We start from the raw sequence: 18,961 nt of genomic DNA on the forward strand, positions 1-18,961 counted from the left end.
GGCTCTAGGCCAAACTACTTCAGCAAGCTAAGCAGAAACTACTCACTTTTTCTTGTGAGCTTAGTTTTCTGCTGGTTTATCAAATAGCAATGGGTTAGCACAGGGTGCAACAAGAGCCAGAGCCAATGAAAGGGAAGGGGCAGGAATGCACTACCAGGGGCTGGGATTAGCTCAGGCTGCTGTGCACCCATGGTCTGAAACTAGTTGGACATTTGGTGGCTGTCTCTAAGGACCTCGGGCCCCTGCTCATCCACTTTTCTACAAAATCTTTTTGTTTCTTTCCATTTTTAGAAAGGAATTTTTTAATATAGCTGCATGGAGATACAAAGCAAAAATGTGAAATCAACCTCACTCCCAAAGTGCTGCTTTTCCATCTCTTGAAGTAATCAAAAGCCCCAGCTGTACTAGCACAGGGGAGGCAAATGATGGGCCTGGCCTTGGTGACTTAAACTAAACCTACCGTCCAAATAAAAGCCTCTGTAGCTATGGATTGAAAACAAGCAAAGAGGTCCAGATGAGCCCTGGCAACGTGAGACAGAGAACAACTTAAAAGAAAACACTCAAACAAGTTGCTGGTGGAAAAATATTTGCAGTTAGGACATAAACTTTTTCTCATTTACAAAAGCTGTGCGAGAGCTGTTTCTGAGGATACAACAAACAGCACTCCAGCACACAAACGCTGAGCTTTGCCACCAGCAGCTTCTCCTCAGCAAAATAACCATCACACCTACAATGCTGTGTCCAGTTTTAGGCTCCCCAGTTCAAGAAGGACAGGGACCTGCTGGACAAAATTCAATGGAGAGCCACTAGGATGATTAGGGAACTTGATCATCTCCCCTACGAAGAGAGGACTGAGAGCCTTGAGGCTGTTTAGTCTGGAGAAGACCAAGAGTGGATCAGATCAATGTCTATCAATATCTGGGGGGGTGGGTGTCAATTGCAACGAGGCTGGTGAGAGGTCCAGAGCACAGCCCTATGAGGAGAGGCTGAGGGAGCTGGGGTTATTTAGCCTGGAGAAGAGAAGTCTCAGGGGAGACCTTATTGCTCTCTACAACTACCTGAAGGGAGGTTGTAGCCAGGTGGGGGTTGGTCTCTTCTCCCAGGCAACAGAACAAAGAGGACACAGTCTCAAGCTGTGCCAGAGGAGGTTTAGGCTGGAGGTGAGGAGAAAGTTCTTCCCAGAAAGAGTAATTGGCCCTTGCGATGTGCTGCCCAGGGAGGTGGTGGAGTCACTATCCCTGGAGGTGTTCAAAAAGGGGTTGGATGTGGCACTTGAAGCCATGGTTTAGTTAGTCATGAGGTGTTGGGTGACAGGTTGGACTTGATCATCTCTGAGGTCTTTTCCAACCTTATTGATTCTATGATTCAATGATTCTAAGTGGAGGGGGCCAAGCTCTTTTCAGTGGTGCACAGTAATAAGACAAGGAACAGCAGGTACAAACTTGAACATAGATTTCACCTCAACACGAGAAGAAACTTCTTTACAGTGAGGATGGCAGAGCCCTGGAGCAAGCTGCCCAGAGAGGCTGTGAAGTCTCCTTCTCTGGACACATTCAAAACCTGCCTGGATGCATTCCTGCACAGACTGCCCTGGGTGATCCTGCTCTGACAGCAGGGTTGGACTAGATGATCTCTGGAGGTCCCTGCCAACCTCTAATGTACTGTGATATTCCCTAAACTGCCAATTCTCAAGGAGAAAGTGCGACCAAGAAGCTAAACTGAAATCCAACACTTCTCATTGGGAAAAAAACCACAAAACAAAGGCAAAGCCAAGCCAATGCAACTAAGTATAAACATCAAACCAGTCAAGTAAAACATCAAACCACTGAGCTCAGAACGGGAAAAAATGTAACACCTAGGGGTGGGGTGATTTGTAAACGATAGCTCTTTGGAACAGCAAACCTGCAGTGTCCCAGTTGCAACAAAAGCAGACGTATGTGTCAAACAAGATTAATAAGGAAACCAGCCACTTCAATGGGGGGAAAAAAAAGGATGTTTTGACAAAAAAAGCCCAAACAACCAGCAGGCTGAGCAAGCTCTCACCAAGTCAGACATCACAAACAGAGATTATCAGCAGCAAGGCCTTAAGAAGCTTAGAAATTGCCTAGAGAATTCAGAGGGTCAGAGACCACAGTGGAAGCCAGACATCTGAAGGTGGAATTGGGCTAAGGGGATACCTGTAAGACAGAACACTGTCTTACTACAATTTTCCATGTTGTTCATCCCCTCCAGAAACCCAAAGAGAAACCAGACTGTCTTAAAACAAGCATCACAAATTTCTGGTGCCTTTTTAGAGTAAAACATTTCTGAGGAGCTGAGTTTATGTCTGCATAGCCCTAATGAGCAGCTTGGAAGAGCAATAGCAAGAGGGAGTTTCTACCAGCCAACTTTCATGACAGCTTTCACAGCACTTCAGATCCTATCCCCAGAAAAGTCATCGAATCGCTCAGACACAGCATCCAAGTCCTTGACATCAGCTTGCAGCCAGGCACCAACGTGAGTTGGCCAGGATGTTCAGAAGCTAGGAGAGAGATCAGAGCAGTTGAGTCTGAACTGGCAGGAGAGCCACGCAAGCCATGACTCCAGGAAATCCAAGTATCGACACAAATTTCAAGGATAATTTGTCAGTTGAATAACACAGAAGTTCAGCAAAATTTGGATTAGGGGAGCGACAAAAAGCAGCAAACATCTCCAGAGGCATTTGGAATTTGCCACAGACCTTTACCTTTCTTTCAGGCACTGTACAGGAGACCGAGGAGCTTTTAGAGTGAGAGGGAAACTCTTCACTGGAAGTCATTCAGGCATACAGCTCTGAAGAAAGTGTTTCACCAAAGGTGACCACCATTGGGTTCATCAAAGCATAAATGCTTTAAAAATTATCTTTTTTTTTTTCAAAAGGAGCAACAGACAACAAAAATTAGATTAGGCAGAAACATTCCTTTAGTTCAGACAAGTGGGGAAGGTGCATTTGTTACCATCTGAAGGGACTCATGCACTGTTAGAAGGTTCAAATTACTTTTAAATTAGTCTTGTGTGAAAGCCAAAGCTGCTGCTATCTGCTTGAGCTTCTGGCCTGTGGCTGCAGGTTTCACACAGGTGCACACGGAGGAGGACAGGATTCTTTACCAGATGGAAGACAAGCAGGAAGACAGGAAGGCAGGCAATGCAACGGGACAACAGAACACCCAGGAAGCTCTCTCAGCCTGAAGCTAATTTGACCAGGGAACGATGGCCCCCCCTGACACAACTGAAGTCATACAAACTAGACACACTTCTATTCCCAGCTCAGCCAATTCCTTAGCACTAATCTTAGCACATGAAAAAAGGAAGCAAGTCAGATAAAAGCTGTCCAAAATGGGATACAAAAAGGCCTTTGGAAATGCCTGGCATTTAGACAGGCAGATGTTTGAGCCAAACTGCCAGTCAGTTACTCAAAACAAAATGTTTGCATTTTCCTCAGAACTGACACAGAATAGGGAGAAGTCCTTGGACTCCTGTTGTGTAGGCACAAAGAGCAGAAACAAAAAAAGCCAGCTTGTTTCTGCACAAACCAACACTGCACTGTCAGAGCTCCCCAAGGTGATGCAGCCACGTCACCCTGCTCCTCCACCTTGGTTAAGGTACTCACACCTTGCTGATGCTTCATGCCATCATCTGTTTGCTACTTCTCCATTACAGATAACAGGAGAATCATGATACCAAAACCTCTTCTCATTTTAGAGCACAGTATTCTTATTCAAACCCCACAGGATTTAGCACGATTACAGACTCATCTTTGCAGTCAAGGGGGCAATCAGCCCTTCTGTAATGGGTTTTGGCACAAACCCACACTCCCTGCTATCAGCACAAGCTCTTGGTCCGAGCTGTAAGCAAGACTAGCTATGATTTCCCAGGAGTCTCTTCATGCCCTACTCTTTCTCTGATTTTCCTTTGGATTATGCAGAAGAGAAAACCAGCATAAAAGCAGTGAACAGTTTAAGGGAGAGATCTATACCTCACATTTAACTTAGTTTTAAAATACTGATTAATTCTCTGCTGCAAATGAACACTTCAATATACAAGGAAGAGAAGATGTCATTTCAGCTGTGCCAAGGTAAGCCTGGCCTTCTGATGTCAGAATTTTCATCACCTTTTCCAAGTGCCAGAGTTCACTGCAAACACCAGCAGGTACCACCTCTAAGTCTTGGACTAGCAATGGGTTTTATTCAGTTTATAGCCATGTACCTCTCCTCCTATGGTCAGCAGCCCGGGCGAATCGAGCTTCCGTTTCTTGCGGGGACCGATAGCCGCCAGCGCGGTGAGATTGGCATCCCTCTGCCTCATCTGTGCAAGTTCTTGCTGCTGCATCTGTGGGGAAAAGAAAACCCAAACAACCTTCTTTAGATTTTATTCAGCTGTAATTTCCAAAGTTATTCTCAGACTTGCAAGCATAAGGTCAGAGTCACAGCAGCAGTTTCTAACAGTATTTTGTTGTTCCTGGAAGTGCCATTTCAGCAGCATTGCGGTAGAGTAACAATGAAGACACCAAAGTTCTCTTGACTGCCCACAGATTTCTGCTTTCAGGTAACTCAACTGGTTTTAAAAGCTCCATCTTTATGCCTTAGCCACTACTACAGACTAGCTACACACCTCCAGTTTAATATTGCTATGAAGAGTGTAAATACCAATTCAAATCCTCAAAAAATATCCCAAACATTTTCTTTCATCTCAGCTTTCCTCTGAATGTTTCAAATATATTTGATATTTGCTGAGACAAAAAAAGATACTTAGATTAGTAACACCTCTATCAGAATGTTAGCAGAAGTGAATGCTGACACACAAGTCCTACAGACTGAATCTACAACTGTTTTCTGGGATCAGGTTTGGGTAACAGCACATTTGACCAGTTTGAGGCTAAGAAAGCAACCTGCTAGGTCTGGCATGCTACAGAAAATAAAGTGAACATACTCTGGCCATCAGATGGTGAAGAGGTAAGATGGATTATTCCTTAAAAACTGCATGCTCCTTTTAGACTCTTAATGGTAAGAGCCAGATCCCCATGAACAATACCCTGTTAGATATTCCAATCGTCAATGCTACACGAGAATAATTGATTAGTTAATGCAGCAATGAGTTTAATGAGATAACAGCACTACCTATCACCCATATCTCTTAGGAAACGTTCTTGTTGATTTCAAGACTTTTGAGTTTGCAAAGCCCTTCCATAAAGCCAGAGGAGGTGTCTGGTTTCTGATCCCACTGATGCCACACTTGTTCCCACTTCAGCGGCGCCGCAGAGAATGCTACCTGGAGAAATTCAGCAGTGGCAATGCAAACAGTGTTTGACCCAGGCACAAAGAGCTGATACCAGTGTCTCAGCCATTACTTATATGGGAGCTGCATCTACAAGCAGGGCCTGAACTACCTTGGCCAATGCTGAAAGGAAAGGAGGTTTAAACAGCTAAGAGCCAATAAATGGTGTCTGTTCCCCACTGACTTCTGCCTAGGAAGGGCAGAAGTGAACGAATGCAGAAAAATGCACACTGTTTAGTGCACTTCCCAGGTTTAACCACTTAGCACAGCAGTGTATCTTCACACAGAAAAGGCAAATTCAGTACATTCAGAGCTCACAAACCCATTTCCCACATTTTTGTGCTACGTATTTTGCAACTTCAGTGTCTGTCCTGACTTCAGCCTAAGAGCAGCTACAAACGCACAGCTCATTTGTCTAGAGGATAAAAGAATTCCCTAAATACCACCGAGGAAACGTGGAAAAGTATCTAAATAATAGTGCAAAGGTCTAGACATACTTCTCTTTGCCAACTCATATTAGGTTTTTAGCTCAAATATCTTTGGCTCTCTTCCAGATTAAATGCCAGTTCGACAGAGCTGCCCGCTTACCCTTTCAAGGTAGATAGCAACAGTGGTGAGCTCTAATCATTTACAAAGGTCATGATCGGAAGCTAGCCCGTAAGCAGTCATTTAAAATTCAATTGATCCCTATTTGTAGTCAGGGAAAGAAAATGGACATTTCAGCTGTATTGTAATTATGAGGCTTCGAGGCAGCTGTAAATAGATGTGCAAATCCAGATACTGGCAAATACCTTAGAGAAGAAATTATTACTACAGTATAACATATATCCAGGAAAGGTTGAAGATAAAACTGCATATAAAAAAAGATCAATCATCTTTTTGCTAATTTGCCATGCTTGCCAGCCTATGAGGGTTATCACAATTATCAGAAGTCTGATGAATATTTAAGCAAGGGCCAACTGGCTCAGAGTGCTCACAGACAAAGGTGTAAAGTGCATGGCTTTACAGAATAAGAAATTTTGCACTGGAGGAAGTATTCATTTCCTGGGAGGTCAGAAATGTAGCCTGGTAGGTAGTGTGCAAAGGTTATTAGATAAGCATCTGATCCAAAGCCACCATTGCCAACCCAACAGTGAGCTGGTGCTGGGCTCTCTGTGCTACCTTGTACTGCAACACAGTGATTGCTGCAGCTGCAACACCAGCACAGAGTGCCTCTGCGAAGCTGCTCTACAGAGAGTAATTTGGTATTCGTTTGGCTTTGCAAACAACATGCCAGTGTCCTGAATTCCACACCGTGGGACAAATCCTGCCTGTGCTTCCAAACCTGCACTCTGCCTGTTGCTGTTCTACCAAGAAAGCATGGAACAGCCTCAGGAGGCTGCAGAAGGATTTGCACTTGTTCCTCAGGTTCTTTGTCCTCCCTTTTCTATTCAGTGAGAAGAGCTAAAGATAGCTCTTACTGTCACATACTCACTTCTGACAAATGTGTTAGCTTAGCACCCACTATCCAAACAAAGGCACAAGATTTTCAGCTACCGATTTAGCACGGGACAGGAAACCTGGCTCAGCCGAGGCAAAGGAGCACTGGGTGAACACCTTCCCTATGCCTCTCAGCCCACCTCATCCAGCTTGTCTATCCAGGCTTTAAGCCACCCACATATGGATCCTCCTCTGCCACCTGCCTCACTCGGAACCTAGCCCCAGAGGCACTCATCAGACCCTACTTCAATCCAAGGAAGCAATATGCTGCCAGGTACAAAAGCTCCAGAGAAACCAAGCCAGAGGTTCTGATTATGGCTGTACAGCACACACACCTTGGTGTACTACGAGAGAAAAGAGAAATGCTTCTAACCGTGCTCCCAATGCAGTTTTAGCGTGTCATTCACTCACTGAGAGCTCTTCCAGCACTTCATGACAGCAGCAAGAGATGCCTTGATGCAAAGTGCAGCAGAAACACACAGCACCAGGATTATTTCACACAAGATTTTCTCACTGGCAATGGAGGCATAATATAAAAACTATGGACAGGAGACCTTTTCACTGCTTGAATAGAGTAAAGCTAACAAGGGAGGTTCTAAAATGGTATTTTCCTTAAATCATGACTTGCTACTGACTTGGTACTTCACCAAGCACTGCCACAAGCCACGTGCCACAAGCAGACAGCCATGTGTCTACCTGAAGTTATCAGCAGTAGATCTTCAAATCTGGATTTAGTAACTTCCCAAAAGCATGAAGGTACTTTGTCAGTAATTCTGCAGCAGAAACCAAACACTTCCTTAGAGCCTTTTTTTCCCACTAGAAGCCATCATGAGAACAGGCACTGAGATAATAATAATTGAACACGTGCTCAGTGAGTTTTGTTTCTTGCTAGATTTCTGCTTCCATCAGCAGTTGTGGCAGTTCACACAACGTGAAGGCACCACCTGATTCACAAAACAGTATGGCCTCAAGATTTCTTTAACAACTAAGTCCACCACCCATTCCTCTAATGAGCATCATCATAACCAAAGAGAACAGGGAAGGTGGTTTTCCACTTTTCTACTGGATCAGCTAAACCAAGAGTAAATTCAAGGAAGTCATGGCTAGAGGAATAAATTCCATGGATTTGTTTGAGGTATGAATTGAGTCTGGGAAGACAACTGGTTACACTGGGTACTCGGTATGAACACCTACAGATCTGAAGTCAAACACCTTCTCCAGTCCAGCAGTGGCTGTAATCTGTACTGTCAACATTCTTCCTCTTCAGTCAGCCCAAAATCTGCTAACATCAGCCACAAACAGCCCAGTGAAGGTCTCCTGCCTACTGAGTCCACAGGAGAAAGGAGGCACTCACTGCACTGCATTGCTCATCAGAAAGGCAGCAGGTGCTCAGCACCATCAGCATAAAGGAAGGCAGAATGTGCTCCAAATGAAGCTGACTGAAGCTAGCTTTGTTTAAAGCAGAGACAAAGATGAAATGTGGACCTGAGCTGGACCTGCTGGGGACCGCACTGAAGAATTTCCTTCAGTAGGATCAGAAAGCAGGAGGACAACTGAAACTCCCAACAATCCCAGTCTACATATCAAACCCCAAAGGGACAAGAGGGAGTGGCATCTCATGAGAGAGAGAAAGGTCAAGGAGATGTCTCTCTGCCTGCAGGCAGAAATCAGGGATGTTTTCTGGCCTGGAAGGAAAATAACCCAGTGACAAAGAGACAGGGCTGGCTGTGAAGATAAAGGAGGAGGAAGAGCTTGAGGAAGTAATCAAGAATGTTTAAATACTGTCAGTATGGGATTTGATAAGGGAATAGAAGCTGAGTTTTAAGTTTCTCTAGTCATAGAGCAAACTCAGACCACAAAAAAATAGACTTTGGCTACTTCCAATTCCCCACACAGTTCAGAAATGTCTCCTAAGAAGGAGAAAAGAGGACATTGAAGAAGCTAACAGCACAACAGAAACTGTGAAGGCAGCCAGGAAGCAACACCAGCCAGCAAAGTGGCAGCAGAGTGCTCAATGGCAGAGATGATGGATGAAAACAAGATCATCTACCCAACGATTTAAGCATCGATTTCTGGCCAATAGGCATCAATGGAGAACCCTCCTAATTCTGTGGGCGATGGATGGCTTAATTCCTGATAACAGGGTCATATGCTGGGAAAAGCTTGTCTTAATTGATGGTTCTGCAACCTGTATCTATCAGTCTCAGACAGTGATTACACCCCCTGGAAAAACATCTTTTTTGCTGAGGAGAGCCTGAAATGTGGAACCATTACACATGTCCTGAGATGTCCACAACACAGGGTGCAATTAAAAAATGAAGCTCATTAAAAATGCTGGCAGTAACCTCCCCAAGTCCAGGACAATGATCAAGAAGGATGGGTACATCAATGAACTCCAGAGATAATGTCTGCAGAATGTCCATACAATGCTCCCACCTCTCTTTTGCATTGCAGAAGTCTCTAAAGGTCAGCAGCACTCCTACAGCAACAGCATGCTGCCTGATGAGAAACTGCTCCAAAGCGGGTGAAGTTTTAGTTTAACCTCAACCCATCTATTTCTGCAACTGCCCAACCCTCTCTCAAGCCACATAGTGCTACCTAGAGGAATACAAGGTGTAAGAAATACTTTTGATAGAGATATCCCACAAATTCCTCTGAAAGAGCTCTACAACCATGGGTTATTTGGTCCTTTCAATAACCTGCATCATTACATTTCTTCATCACCCCAAATCTGTTGTTGGAGCTCCAGCTCCACTTTACCTGGTTTTGGTTACACTATTCCTCAAACAACTCATCTCCAGTAGCAGTTCCAGGCTCTTCTGTACTAAGCTGGAGACAACCCTATTTTAAGCCATGCTATCTGCTAGGTCCCATAATGGTGATTGGTAGATTTGCTTAGCCAAGCATGGATCATTTGAGCAAAGGCTTTGTGAGGCACAGCCAGCAGGCAGGGGAGCAGCCCCAGAGTTGGTCTCTTCTTCAGATGCCAGGAACTAAAAAGCTTTCCCCCAGGATCTGTTCCTTTATTTTTTGTTATTGGTTGTTTTATTTCAGAGCAGCACAGACAATTACAAACCTCCTCAAACTGTTCTTGAAAGGAAATGAGACCTCCTTCTCTAGTACAAAGGTGACTGGTAAGGACACCAGGCTAAAAGCTTGGGGGCTTACTGACAGGCTGCTGGATTCAGGAGCAAGCAGCAGAGGAGCATCCCCCCTCCTGGGGCACTGGTGAGAAAAACTGGCCCTTGCTAATCTAAGTGGGGGGTTACTATCCTCCTGAGATTTCACAGCATCACAGAAGGTTGGAAGGGGCCTCTGGAGATCACCTGCCTTTGTGGCACTCCCCAAAACTTCAGACTAGCAGAAATGTTAAGTGCATTTCTAATACTTATCAGAAATTCTGCTTAAGAGTCAGATACAATGAGATTATTCCAAAAGAAAACGTCCAGATTTTGATACCAGTCCCTTGGGAATCCTGCATCTTGAAACTGCCAGCTCCATTTGAGCAAATGAGGCAAATGCAGCCATCCTCTAAACATCATTTGGCTGTAATAAGTACTTTTAATCAAATAGAGAAAATAGCATTGAAGTTAATTCCTGAAGTGTCATAAACAGATGGGAAATGGGTGGTGTAGAGGCTGGTTGTGCACTCTGAATGCAGTATCCTTTTTTGCAGGCTGGGTTCTGGTTTGATCAAGCCTAAGTGACAGGACAAAAAGAATTTTAATTTATTCTGGAACTACATTCAGCTCCAGAACACACAGCACAGCCAGTGAGCTGCTCCTTTCCAAAGGAAGACTGCAGGCAGAGCAGTATCAGGAACAAAACCAGCCAGGCACCCACCTTCTCCTCCTCAAAACTTGTGGGGGTTCACTTGCAAAACGGAAGCTCCACTGGGGATGCAAAACAAGCTCAAAATTGTAACAATCTACATCTTTTCTGTTTTAGATTTAACCACAGCAAAACTGCTGCTGCTCATTGCCGCTGCAGATCAAGGGAACAGCTTCCCATAGTGTGGGGACAAAATATTTCAAGCAATTTCTCGTAGCCTGACAAGTAGTAAATTAGGGAATCTTGTAAGTACAATGCAGTAGTCATCCCCTTCTATTGATCACATGTAATTTACATCTCTCAAAGATGAGAATTCTTGCATTCTCACTCCACAAGGAAAATCTCAATGATTTATTCATTTCAAATAAAAAATAGAAGGTAGATGAGAAGAATTACTTCACAGGCTGGAGCTTTCTCAGGGCACTAGTGCTAGGCTCTTCTTTCGCACTGCCCGAAGGGCCTTTGTGTGCAAGTCCCTCTAATTAACAAGGTGAATCATGCAGCAGTTCCCTAATTAGTGAACATGACAAGCCAATGGAAACAAGCAGACAGACCTGGCGTGCAGATATGGTCAACAAAAGGCACAGCACACACCATAAAAAAAAAAATAAATTAAAAGATGTATTTTTCATGTAAATAAAATAGAAGGAAGAGAAGGGGCAGGAAAACCTTCTTTGGCTTTTCATGTTTTCTGCTTATTCCTCATTTACTGCAGATATAAATAAGGACACCAGAAATCAAGGTTTCCAACTGCAAGTCACACCACCTCTCCAAAATCAAAGAGCAGCTCTCCTACGTGCACCAGCATCTGCTTAAGGGACACTGTTTGTTTTCCCTCTTGTTTTTCTGCTTTAAAGAACTGTGCTTACACTAAGCTCCAGACTTCAAGAATCCCTTAATTAATTCTAATCAAAATTATTTTTGCTTTAAATATATTTTTTTTTAAATCAATAGATTAAAGAAGTGCAAGAGCTGCACTGGTTTTATGGCATCAGATAAATGCCTACCTTCCCCATATGTAATAATTTCTGACTTTTGTGGCAGGATAAATAATAAAAAGGAGCAATCCAAGAAGTGGATCTGCTTTAAAAAGGAAATGAAGTGTCCTTACATTCAGCTTTTCAAACACAGGATTTTTTTAATCTTTCACCTCTCAGCCTGCTTTTCCTGAAAATACATTCCCCATCTCCCAAACAACACGTGGGGGTTTAATTCATTTTCAAAGTACTGCAGACTGAAGCTGTGATTTGAAGATCTTAACGATCCTCCCATGCATTAGAAGTCTAAAATGTGTGTCACCACCAGCAGAACAGAATTCTTCACAGGAAAATGCTACTCTGTTCTTTACTCCCTGTTCCTTAGCACATTATAATAAGTGAGGAACACCACAGATTATCCCCTCATTACAGGTTGCTCTTCCTCATCTTGAAAACAAGGCTTTCTGATTTTCCTCTTCTAATTAGGTAACCCTGCCTTACACTCTAAAATTGATGTTCAAAATGCTGATGTCTAAAAGCCCCTCACCTTTCTGACCAGTCCAGTGTTAAAAAGATGGGATTAGAACACCAGCCCCTAAGTACTAATGGTTCTGCATGCCTTTGAAGGGTATTTGGGGCTAGGAATGTGAGGAATATTTAATGATGTTCTACTACAGAACTGAATAAGTGCAGTTAAATTCAGTGGAAAAATTCACACTAAATACTATCAGAGATCATGAGCAGAAAGCTAAAATCACTTCATGCTATTTGCTGTGCTCATTCTTTTCCCTTAGCAGATGTGAACTTCCCCTAACTTCTCTTAGATCCTACCCACTATCACCACTCCTAAGCCAGTGCAGAACAGCTTTCAGCACAGGCTGGTAAGGCTCCTCTTTTAACATCAAGGCACAATGGATAATCTGCTCACAACTGAACTCTGATCTGCCATATGCACAGAGGAAGTGCTCAGCAAACAACCTGTCACGAACGCTTATTGTCCTAGTAACCAACTCACCACAGCACTCTGCTCTGCAAAACAGATTACAGACTCCAGCACACCACTCATTGGCAAAGACAGCTGGAATTAAATGGGAAACTACTGCAAAGAGAGAGCAGAGCCAGGCCAGCCCAAAGCTCCACATTCTTCTTTGCATCTTAAACAACAAAACCAAAGTGAAGAGATATGGGACTTGTCTTCAACAGGCAAGCCCAGGAATTAATGCAAAACCACAACGTTTAGAGATGGTTTGCAAATAAATAGCATACAGGAACAAACAGTATTTTAGAGATAACATTACAGCAATCTTCTGTGTCTCAGCAAAAATGCAGCTGATAACAATAAATCATAGCTGTACACAGGAGATGTTCTGAGATTATATCTAACATCAGATATCATCTCTCTGATATCAGATTAGATCTAATAGCAGATATTAAATCTCTGACATCAGATTCCATCCAGCACCACATACCAAAACTCTGATATCAGATTATACCTAGTATCAGATATCATATCTCTGAGATGAGATTATATCTCATATCAGATATCCAATCTCTGATATCAGATGCTACCTAACATCAGAGGGACAAACTCTCTCTGTTTTGAACGCTGCTGCTGCTGCTGTCAGTTGATTGCAGTTGTGTGACAGAGAAGCACTTCCAGCATTTGAAACATGAGAAGCACACATCTTAGCAGTGGCAGGAGCAAAAATGTACCAAGCAGCAAAAAGGGATGGTTGTCCTTTCTGCCACAGAGTTCTCAGCACTCCTGGATGCTGAGTGCCTGCCAAGGCAGATACTGTTCATTCAGGAATTACTTTTCATGCCTCAGTTACAATTACCTGATGATATTTAGGAGGTGGACAATTAGCTTTCTTTTTTTTCTTTTTGGCATACTGAGATCACAAAAATCATCATGTAGTGAAATGCTCACAGAAGCATCAGCTGACAAACCTGCAGCCAGAGGAGTGTGGGCAGCAGGGCAAGAGAGGGGATTCTGCCCCTTGACTCTGCTGAGACCTCACCTCCAATCCTGCCTCCAGTTCTGGTGTCCCCAGCAGGAGGACACAGAGCTGCTGGAGTGAGACCAGAGGAAGACCACAAAGACGATCCAAGGGCTGGAGCAGCTCTGCTGTGAGGACAGGCTGAGGGAGCTGGGGGTGTTCAGCCTGGAGAAGAGAAGGTTCTGGGCAGACCTTAGAGCTGCCTTCCAGTACCTGAAGGGATCTTCCAGGAAGGCTGCAGGGGGACTTCTCCTGAGAGTGTCTAGAGACAGGCCAAGGGGGAATGGTTTGAAGATGAGGCAGAGCAGGGTTAGACTGGAGCTTAGGAGGAAGTTCTTCAGTAGGAGGGTGGTGAGACTCTGGCACAGGCTGCCCAGGGAAGCTGGGGGTGCTCAAGGCCAGGCTGGATGAGGCCTTGAGCAGCTGAGTTTAGTTGAGAGGTGTCCCTGCCATGGCAGAGAGGTTGGAGTAGGTGAGCTCAGAGGTCCCTTCCATTCTAAGCCATTTTATAGATTTAATATATACATATAACATAACAGTGTCCAAGATATTTAAACAAGCATTGAGACTGCTCTAGAGCAAAACCATGAAAAACATACAGAACAGAATGCTAGCACCTAGGACTGAAACCAGGACTGCATGCAACACACATGGAAGCTTGGCTCAATTTTTCTCTCTCTGTAAATGTTTGAGATTAAAACTTGACAACTGGTCTCAGGAAGCTGTCAGTCTTTCATGACCTCAAGTCACCTTTTTCCTCTGAGAAGTGACATCTCTAGTATAACCCAGAGCATTTTTTGACTTCTGCACCTAAAATAAGATGGAAGTTTCCAACCTGAGACTATAAATTAGAGAAGTTTATAGGGTTAGTTAGCATAGCTGTATGTTCTTTAGATGCTTCCCATGCAAGCTGGGGGTCTGTATCATTCTATCTAGTGGTCACCTAGATCATTAACAAGGTAAAATAGTTAACAGATGCAACTTCTACTCTTGGAGGGGAAAAAAATCATCTTTTCTGACACATCCTAGGAAACATTGGATTCCCTGAACATGCTGCTTAAGAAAGAAAACCAAGCAACTGCTGCAGCCTGACCATTATGGAAATAGACAACAATATTGTTCCATACTGAATTTACTCTTCCTCAAGAGAGGAAGCTGGAAGTGTTTTGCTTAATTAAACAGTGGCAAATAAAATGAGGTAATGATGTATAGTCCTTAACTATGACCTGTCACAGTAAGACACAACAGACATCCCTCTATATTCCATAGGTCTCCTCTACTGGGGAGCCTATCTCACTCCTCCAGAGGTGGTGGACGGCCAAGAGAGCCACAAAGTGCTGGGCTGCCTCAAAGCTAAAGGCTTCTTAGGAAACATGAATTTAAACACAGACTCTGAAAAGAGACAAAATGATCCTACTTCTCCTAAAAACATGCTCTCTTCTCACCAGTCTCACTTCTATCATGTTTCCAGCAAAGGGAACATTCTCCCTCCCTCCCTGTACCCCGTTTTTAAGTTCACTTTAACTTCATTTTGTATATTTGAGACCTTCCTAAAACTCATTGAACTTACCTGACACCTCTGCAAGATACAAGCACGTCTTACAAGAGATATATTAAAATTATTATTATTATTCTTACTTTTTCAGGGGGAAATGAATATATTTTCATGCACTTAGCATGTGAATGTGGCCACACGGGGTGCAAAACCTGATAGGATATCAGAAAACAAAGTGAACAGAAAGGTTTAGAAACGGCCACAGTGTTGTTTCTGTCTCAGGAATATAAACATCTGTTCTGACTATCAATAGCTTGCCTAGCTGCAGAGGGAAGGGACACAGAAGTGAACGGAGCCTGCTCCATACTCCAGATTGCTTGTTTAGCTTTTCCCATGGCTGTGCAGAGTCAACAAACCCCTGAGCTGCAGTTGCATCACACTGGGTCTCAGTTGGCTCCAGTCCTGCAGATCTGGAGATAGCACCTTTAAGGAAGCTGCAACACCTCCGTGTACACAAACACACAACATCCCCTTCCAGGCAACCCCATCCACATCTGCCTGATCAGTTCCATGACAAACTGGAAGTTAGGCACCAATTCAGCACCAATCTTCAAGGCTAGATGAAAGCAAATATCTTACAAATCATTACTCAGCTGCCTAACAGCATTCAAAATAGAGTAACAGCTTCCAAGTGTTTACATGTTGGAGCTAATCACATCTACCTGTAGTAAACATACTTGAGAGCAAACAAGGATCCTGTTCACCTTGTGACTGCCAATAATGCAGTGTATTTGTTTTAAAACCACCCTTCAGTACCAAAGGGGACCCACTCTTTCAGGGGCTGCTGAGCACTACCTCATTACTCAGCTAAGGTGATGCAACTCCTGGGAGGCTCAGAGGCTGACTCAAAGATACTACTTCATGACAAGAGTAAACTAAGGCTAGGAAATAGATGCTACCACTCCTTTCATGCCTGTTCCATTACACTGCCTACCTGCCCCCCTGGCTTGCAGTTTAGGAGAAGAGCTGGTTTGCAAATAAAGGGGACTCTGCCATTGTGAGGGGACACGAGGCGCAAATACCCGGGGCGAGGCGCAGGGACCCAGGGGCAGATCTTTGTCTGCGGGTCTGGCACAAAGGAGAGGCCGGAGCTGTGTCAGCGGGAGGTGTGCAGCTGATGGCCGGCGGCCAGCTGCCCGCTGCCGGTGCAATGTGCGGCGCCCAGACCGCGTGGGCAGAGGAACAGAAGATTTAGTAGGTGCGCCCCGCTGCCCGCGGCGGTGTCATGTGAGGCGGAGCGCCCGCAGCAGTTGGGGGCAGATGAAAGCTGGCAGCTGTGCGCTGCCCGCGGCGCTCCCAGGCTGCCGAGCGGGGCTCGCAAACATGTTAGCTCAGCGCCGCAGCGAGCGAACGCCCGGCAGCTGCGCCGGCCGCGACGTGCGGGCAGCGCGGGGGGAAAGCTTGCCCCGCAGGCTGAAGCCTAAGTACACCTTGACCTCTCCTTGCGAGCTGTTCTATGGCCGAGCAGGCTGCGCTGCGGCACCCGAACAGCCAAATGAGCGCCGAGCAGGCAGCCTCCTGCGCTGCCCACGAGCAGGCAGGGCTGGCGGCTGCTGCCCTCTGCGCACCGAACCCGCCATGGGGCTGCAGGCTGCGCGGCTGCTGGGCCCCAGCAGGGCGAAGGAAAGCTGCTGCAGTGCTCACATAACACACCCAGGGATGTGTCACATTCATGGCTTGCTTCAGGTGAAAAGACCTTCCTTTTGCTTTTTTCCTTCTTATTTCTGTTTTCTTCTCTTTTCTTTTTTTTCTTTCCTCCCCCTTTCTTTTTCCTCCCTCACCCTTTCCCTTTTTTTTCCTTCTGTCCTTTTTTTAACTCATTTTCCTTTTTATTTTTTACTTCCTATTTTTCCTTCCTCCTCTTCTGTTTGCTTCCTTTTTTTTTTTTTTTTTTTTTTTTAATACTTGCTCTTTTCTTTCCTTCCTTCCTCCACCCCCCACTTTGCTTCAAGAAGAAGGGGCCAGGCTCTTTCTGGTGGTGTCCTGTGCTAGGACAAGTGGCAATGGACACAAACTGGAACCCAGGAAGTTCCACCACCTCAGCACGAGGGAAAACTTCTTTATTGTGAGGGTGCTGGAGCCCTGGAGCAGGCTGCACAGAGAGGTTGCGGAGCCTCCTCCTCAGGAGGCTTTCAAGACCCATCTGGATGTGTTCCTGTGTGAGCTGCCCTGGGTGATGCTGCTCTGGCAGGGAGGTTGGACTGGATGATCTCCAGAGGTCCCTTCCAACTTCCAATGTTAATTCTGTGATCCCACTGATCCTTCTCACACACTGCATTCAAATTTGTATGCAACTCCCATAAGGGAACAAAGTTCTAAGATTTTGGTTTCTAGACAGCAAGTCTAAAGGAACATAAAATGAGTGGTTTGCTTTATTCTATATTATGAAGATGCACCAAGTGCAAGAACTGTATCTTGAGAAAGGTGGTGTGTGCAACTCCTGTATCAGCAAAGCAGCATCTGCTCCTGGAATGCTAGCAGCACCAAACCCAAGGGTTCATGTTCACTGAGCAGCAGCTAGGCAGTGTGTGCACACTCAAGTCATGCATCACTTTCCAACTGCATCCACATGATTCTGATGTTGGGTAGGATTGAATTTCATTTAGATTTCAGCTAGACTAATGAAGTAATCCTGGGTCAAGCTTGGGTTAGAGAAAAGACAAAAAAAATATAATAATCTCCCCCCTGACTCAACTGTAATTAATCTACATTTTACCTAAGCAGGACTGGAACAGTTTGCCTCAGCTGGAAAGTATTATGGCCATTCCTTTGATCTCCTGGCATTTTTCTGTCAATTACCCAGTTTTCTGCCAGGGTAACACCACACTGCAGCTTCAGCCCAACAGCTGACATCACTTCTGCCCAATGCACAGGAAAACAGGTTGCAAGTGTCACAGTCTTCCATTCTACAGAGAAATGTCCAAAAGGTTCTGCTGAATAGCAAGACCACAATTCCCATGATTACATGGCAGGGTGACACCTTACTAATGTAAAGAAAGACAACTTGTTGGCAGAAGGCACTGTTTTTACATTTGAAGTAAGAGAAAATTTTGAAGATCTACACATTGAGATTCAGATGCAATAAATTACTTGCTGGTTACAGATCTTTTGTTTCTTCACCAGCAGTGTTTACATGTGCAGATGTAACTCCATTCCTCTCCTGACCTTCCCAGGAGCTCACAATCCACTCCAGGGACCAGAATTTTTACCTGTTGCCACAATGTCTCCATTTATCTAAAGTAGCATCTACTCAAAAGGGGAAAACCAAACAGATAACAGAACCCAGCAAGATTTCCATGAAAGTATTTTGAGTGGAAGCAGACAGGAGAGCTTCTCTCTGAGCTGCAAGTTTAACATCCGAAATCGCTGCAACAGCTTTAGAAAGATTTTGTACTCCAAAGCCATGGCAGTGCTGCATGGGCTTAGCAGTACCAGAAAAGTCTTTCTGAATCATTTTTCTGGGTTCAAACAACAGCCCACAGATAAAGGGAGAGTGTAAATAAAGTGATTCCTATCTAACTTCTAGATGAATTGACAAGAAATGCTGCATCACAGCCCTAGCATTGGTAACCTGATGCTGACAATCACTTATGAAACAACTCAGTTCTGAGGGATCATGACTGCCTAAAGATTGCACTGCAGCTATCATATTCCTTCCTTCTGTCCACCTGCTGACCCTCAGATGGGTTAGAGAGCTAAGTGGAAATTTAATTTAAACTTACTTCTGTCCAAATCTTCCATTTCTCGGTGGAATGTTTTATAAGAAACCTTTTCAAGAGAAGGTTGTTGCTTTGGAATCAATACTTTTGTGTCAGGTATGATAAAAT

The 18,961-nt window shown here is 44.4% G+C and overlaps 1 protein-coding gene across 1 annotated transcript in view; it reads right to left on the reverse strand.

The window, feature by feature from the left end:
- Positions 1-18,961, reverse strand: part of LOC128898147 (transcription initiation factor TFIID subunit 4-like) — a 128,020-nt gene that overhangs the window by 38,134 nt on the left and 70,925 nt on the right. Inside the window, exon 14 of the mRNA XM_054170079.1 lies at positions 4,225-4,347. Within this exon, the coding sequence (XP_054026054.1) occupies positions 4,225-4,347 (123 nt within the window). The remainder of the gene's footprint in view (positions 1-4,224; positions 4,348-18,961) is intronic.

Source organism: Dryobates pubescens, chromosome 19 (genome assembly GCF_014839835.1).
Source record: "Dryobates pubescens isolate bDryPub1 chromosome 19, bDryPub1.pri, whole genome shotgun sequence".
Classification (NCBI taxonomy): Eukaryota; Metazoa; Chordata; class Aves; order Piciformes; family Picidae; genus Dryobates; species Dryobates pubescens.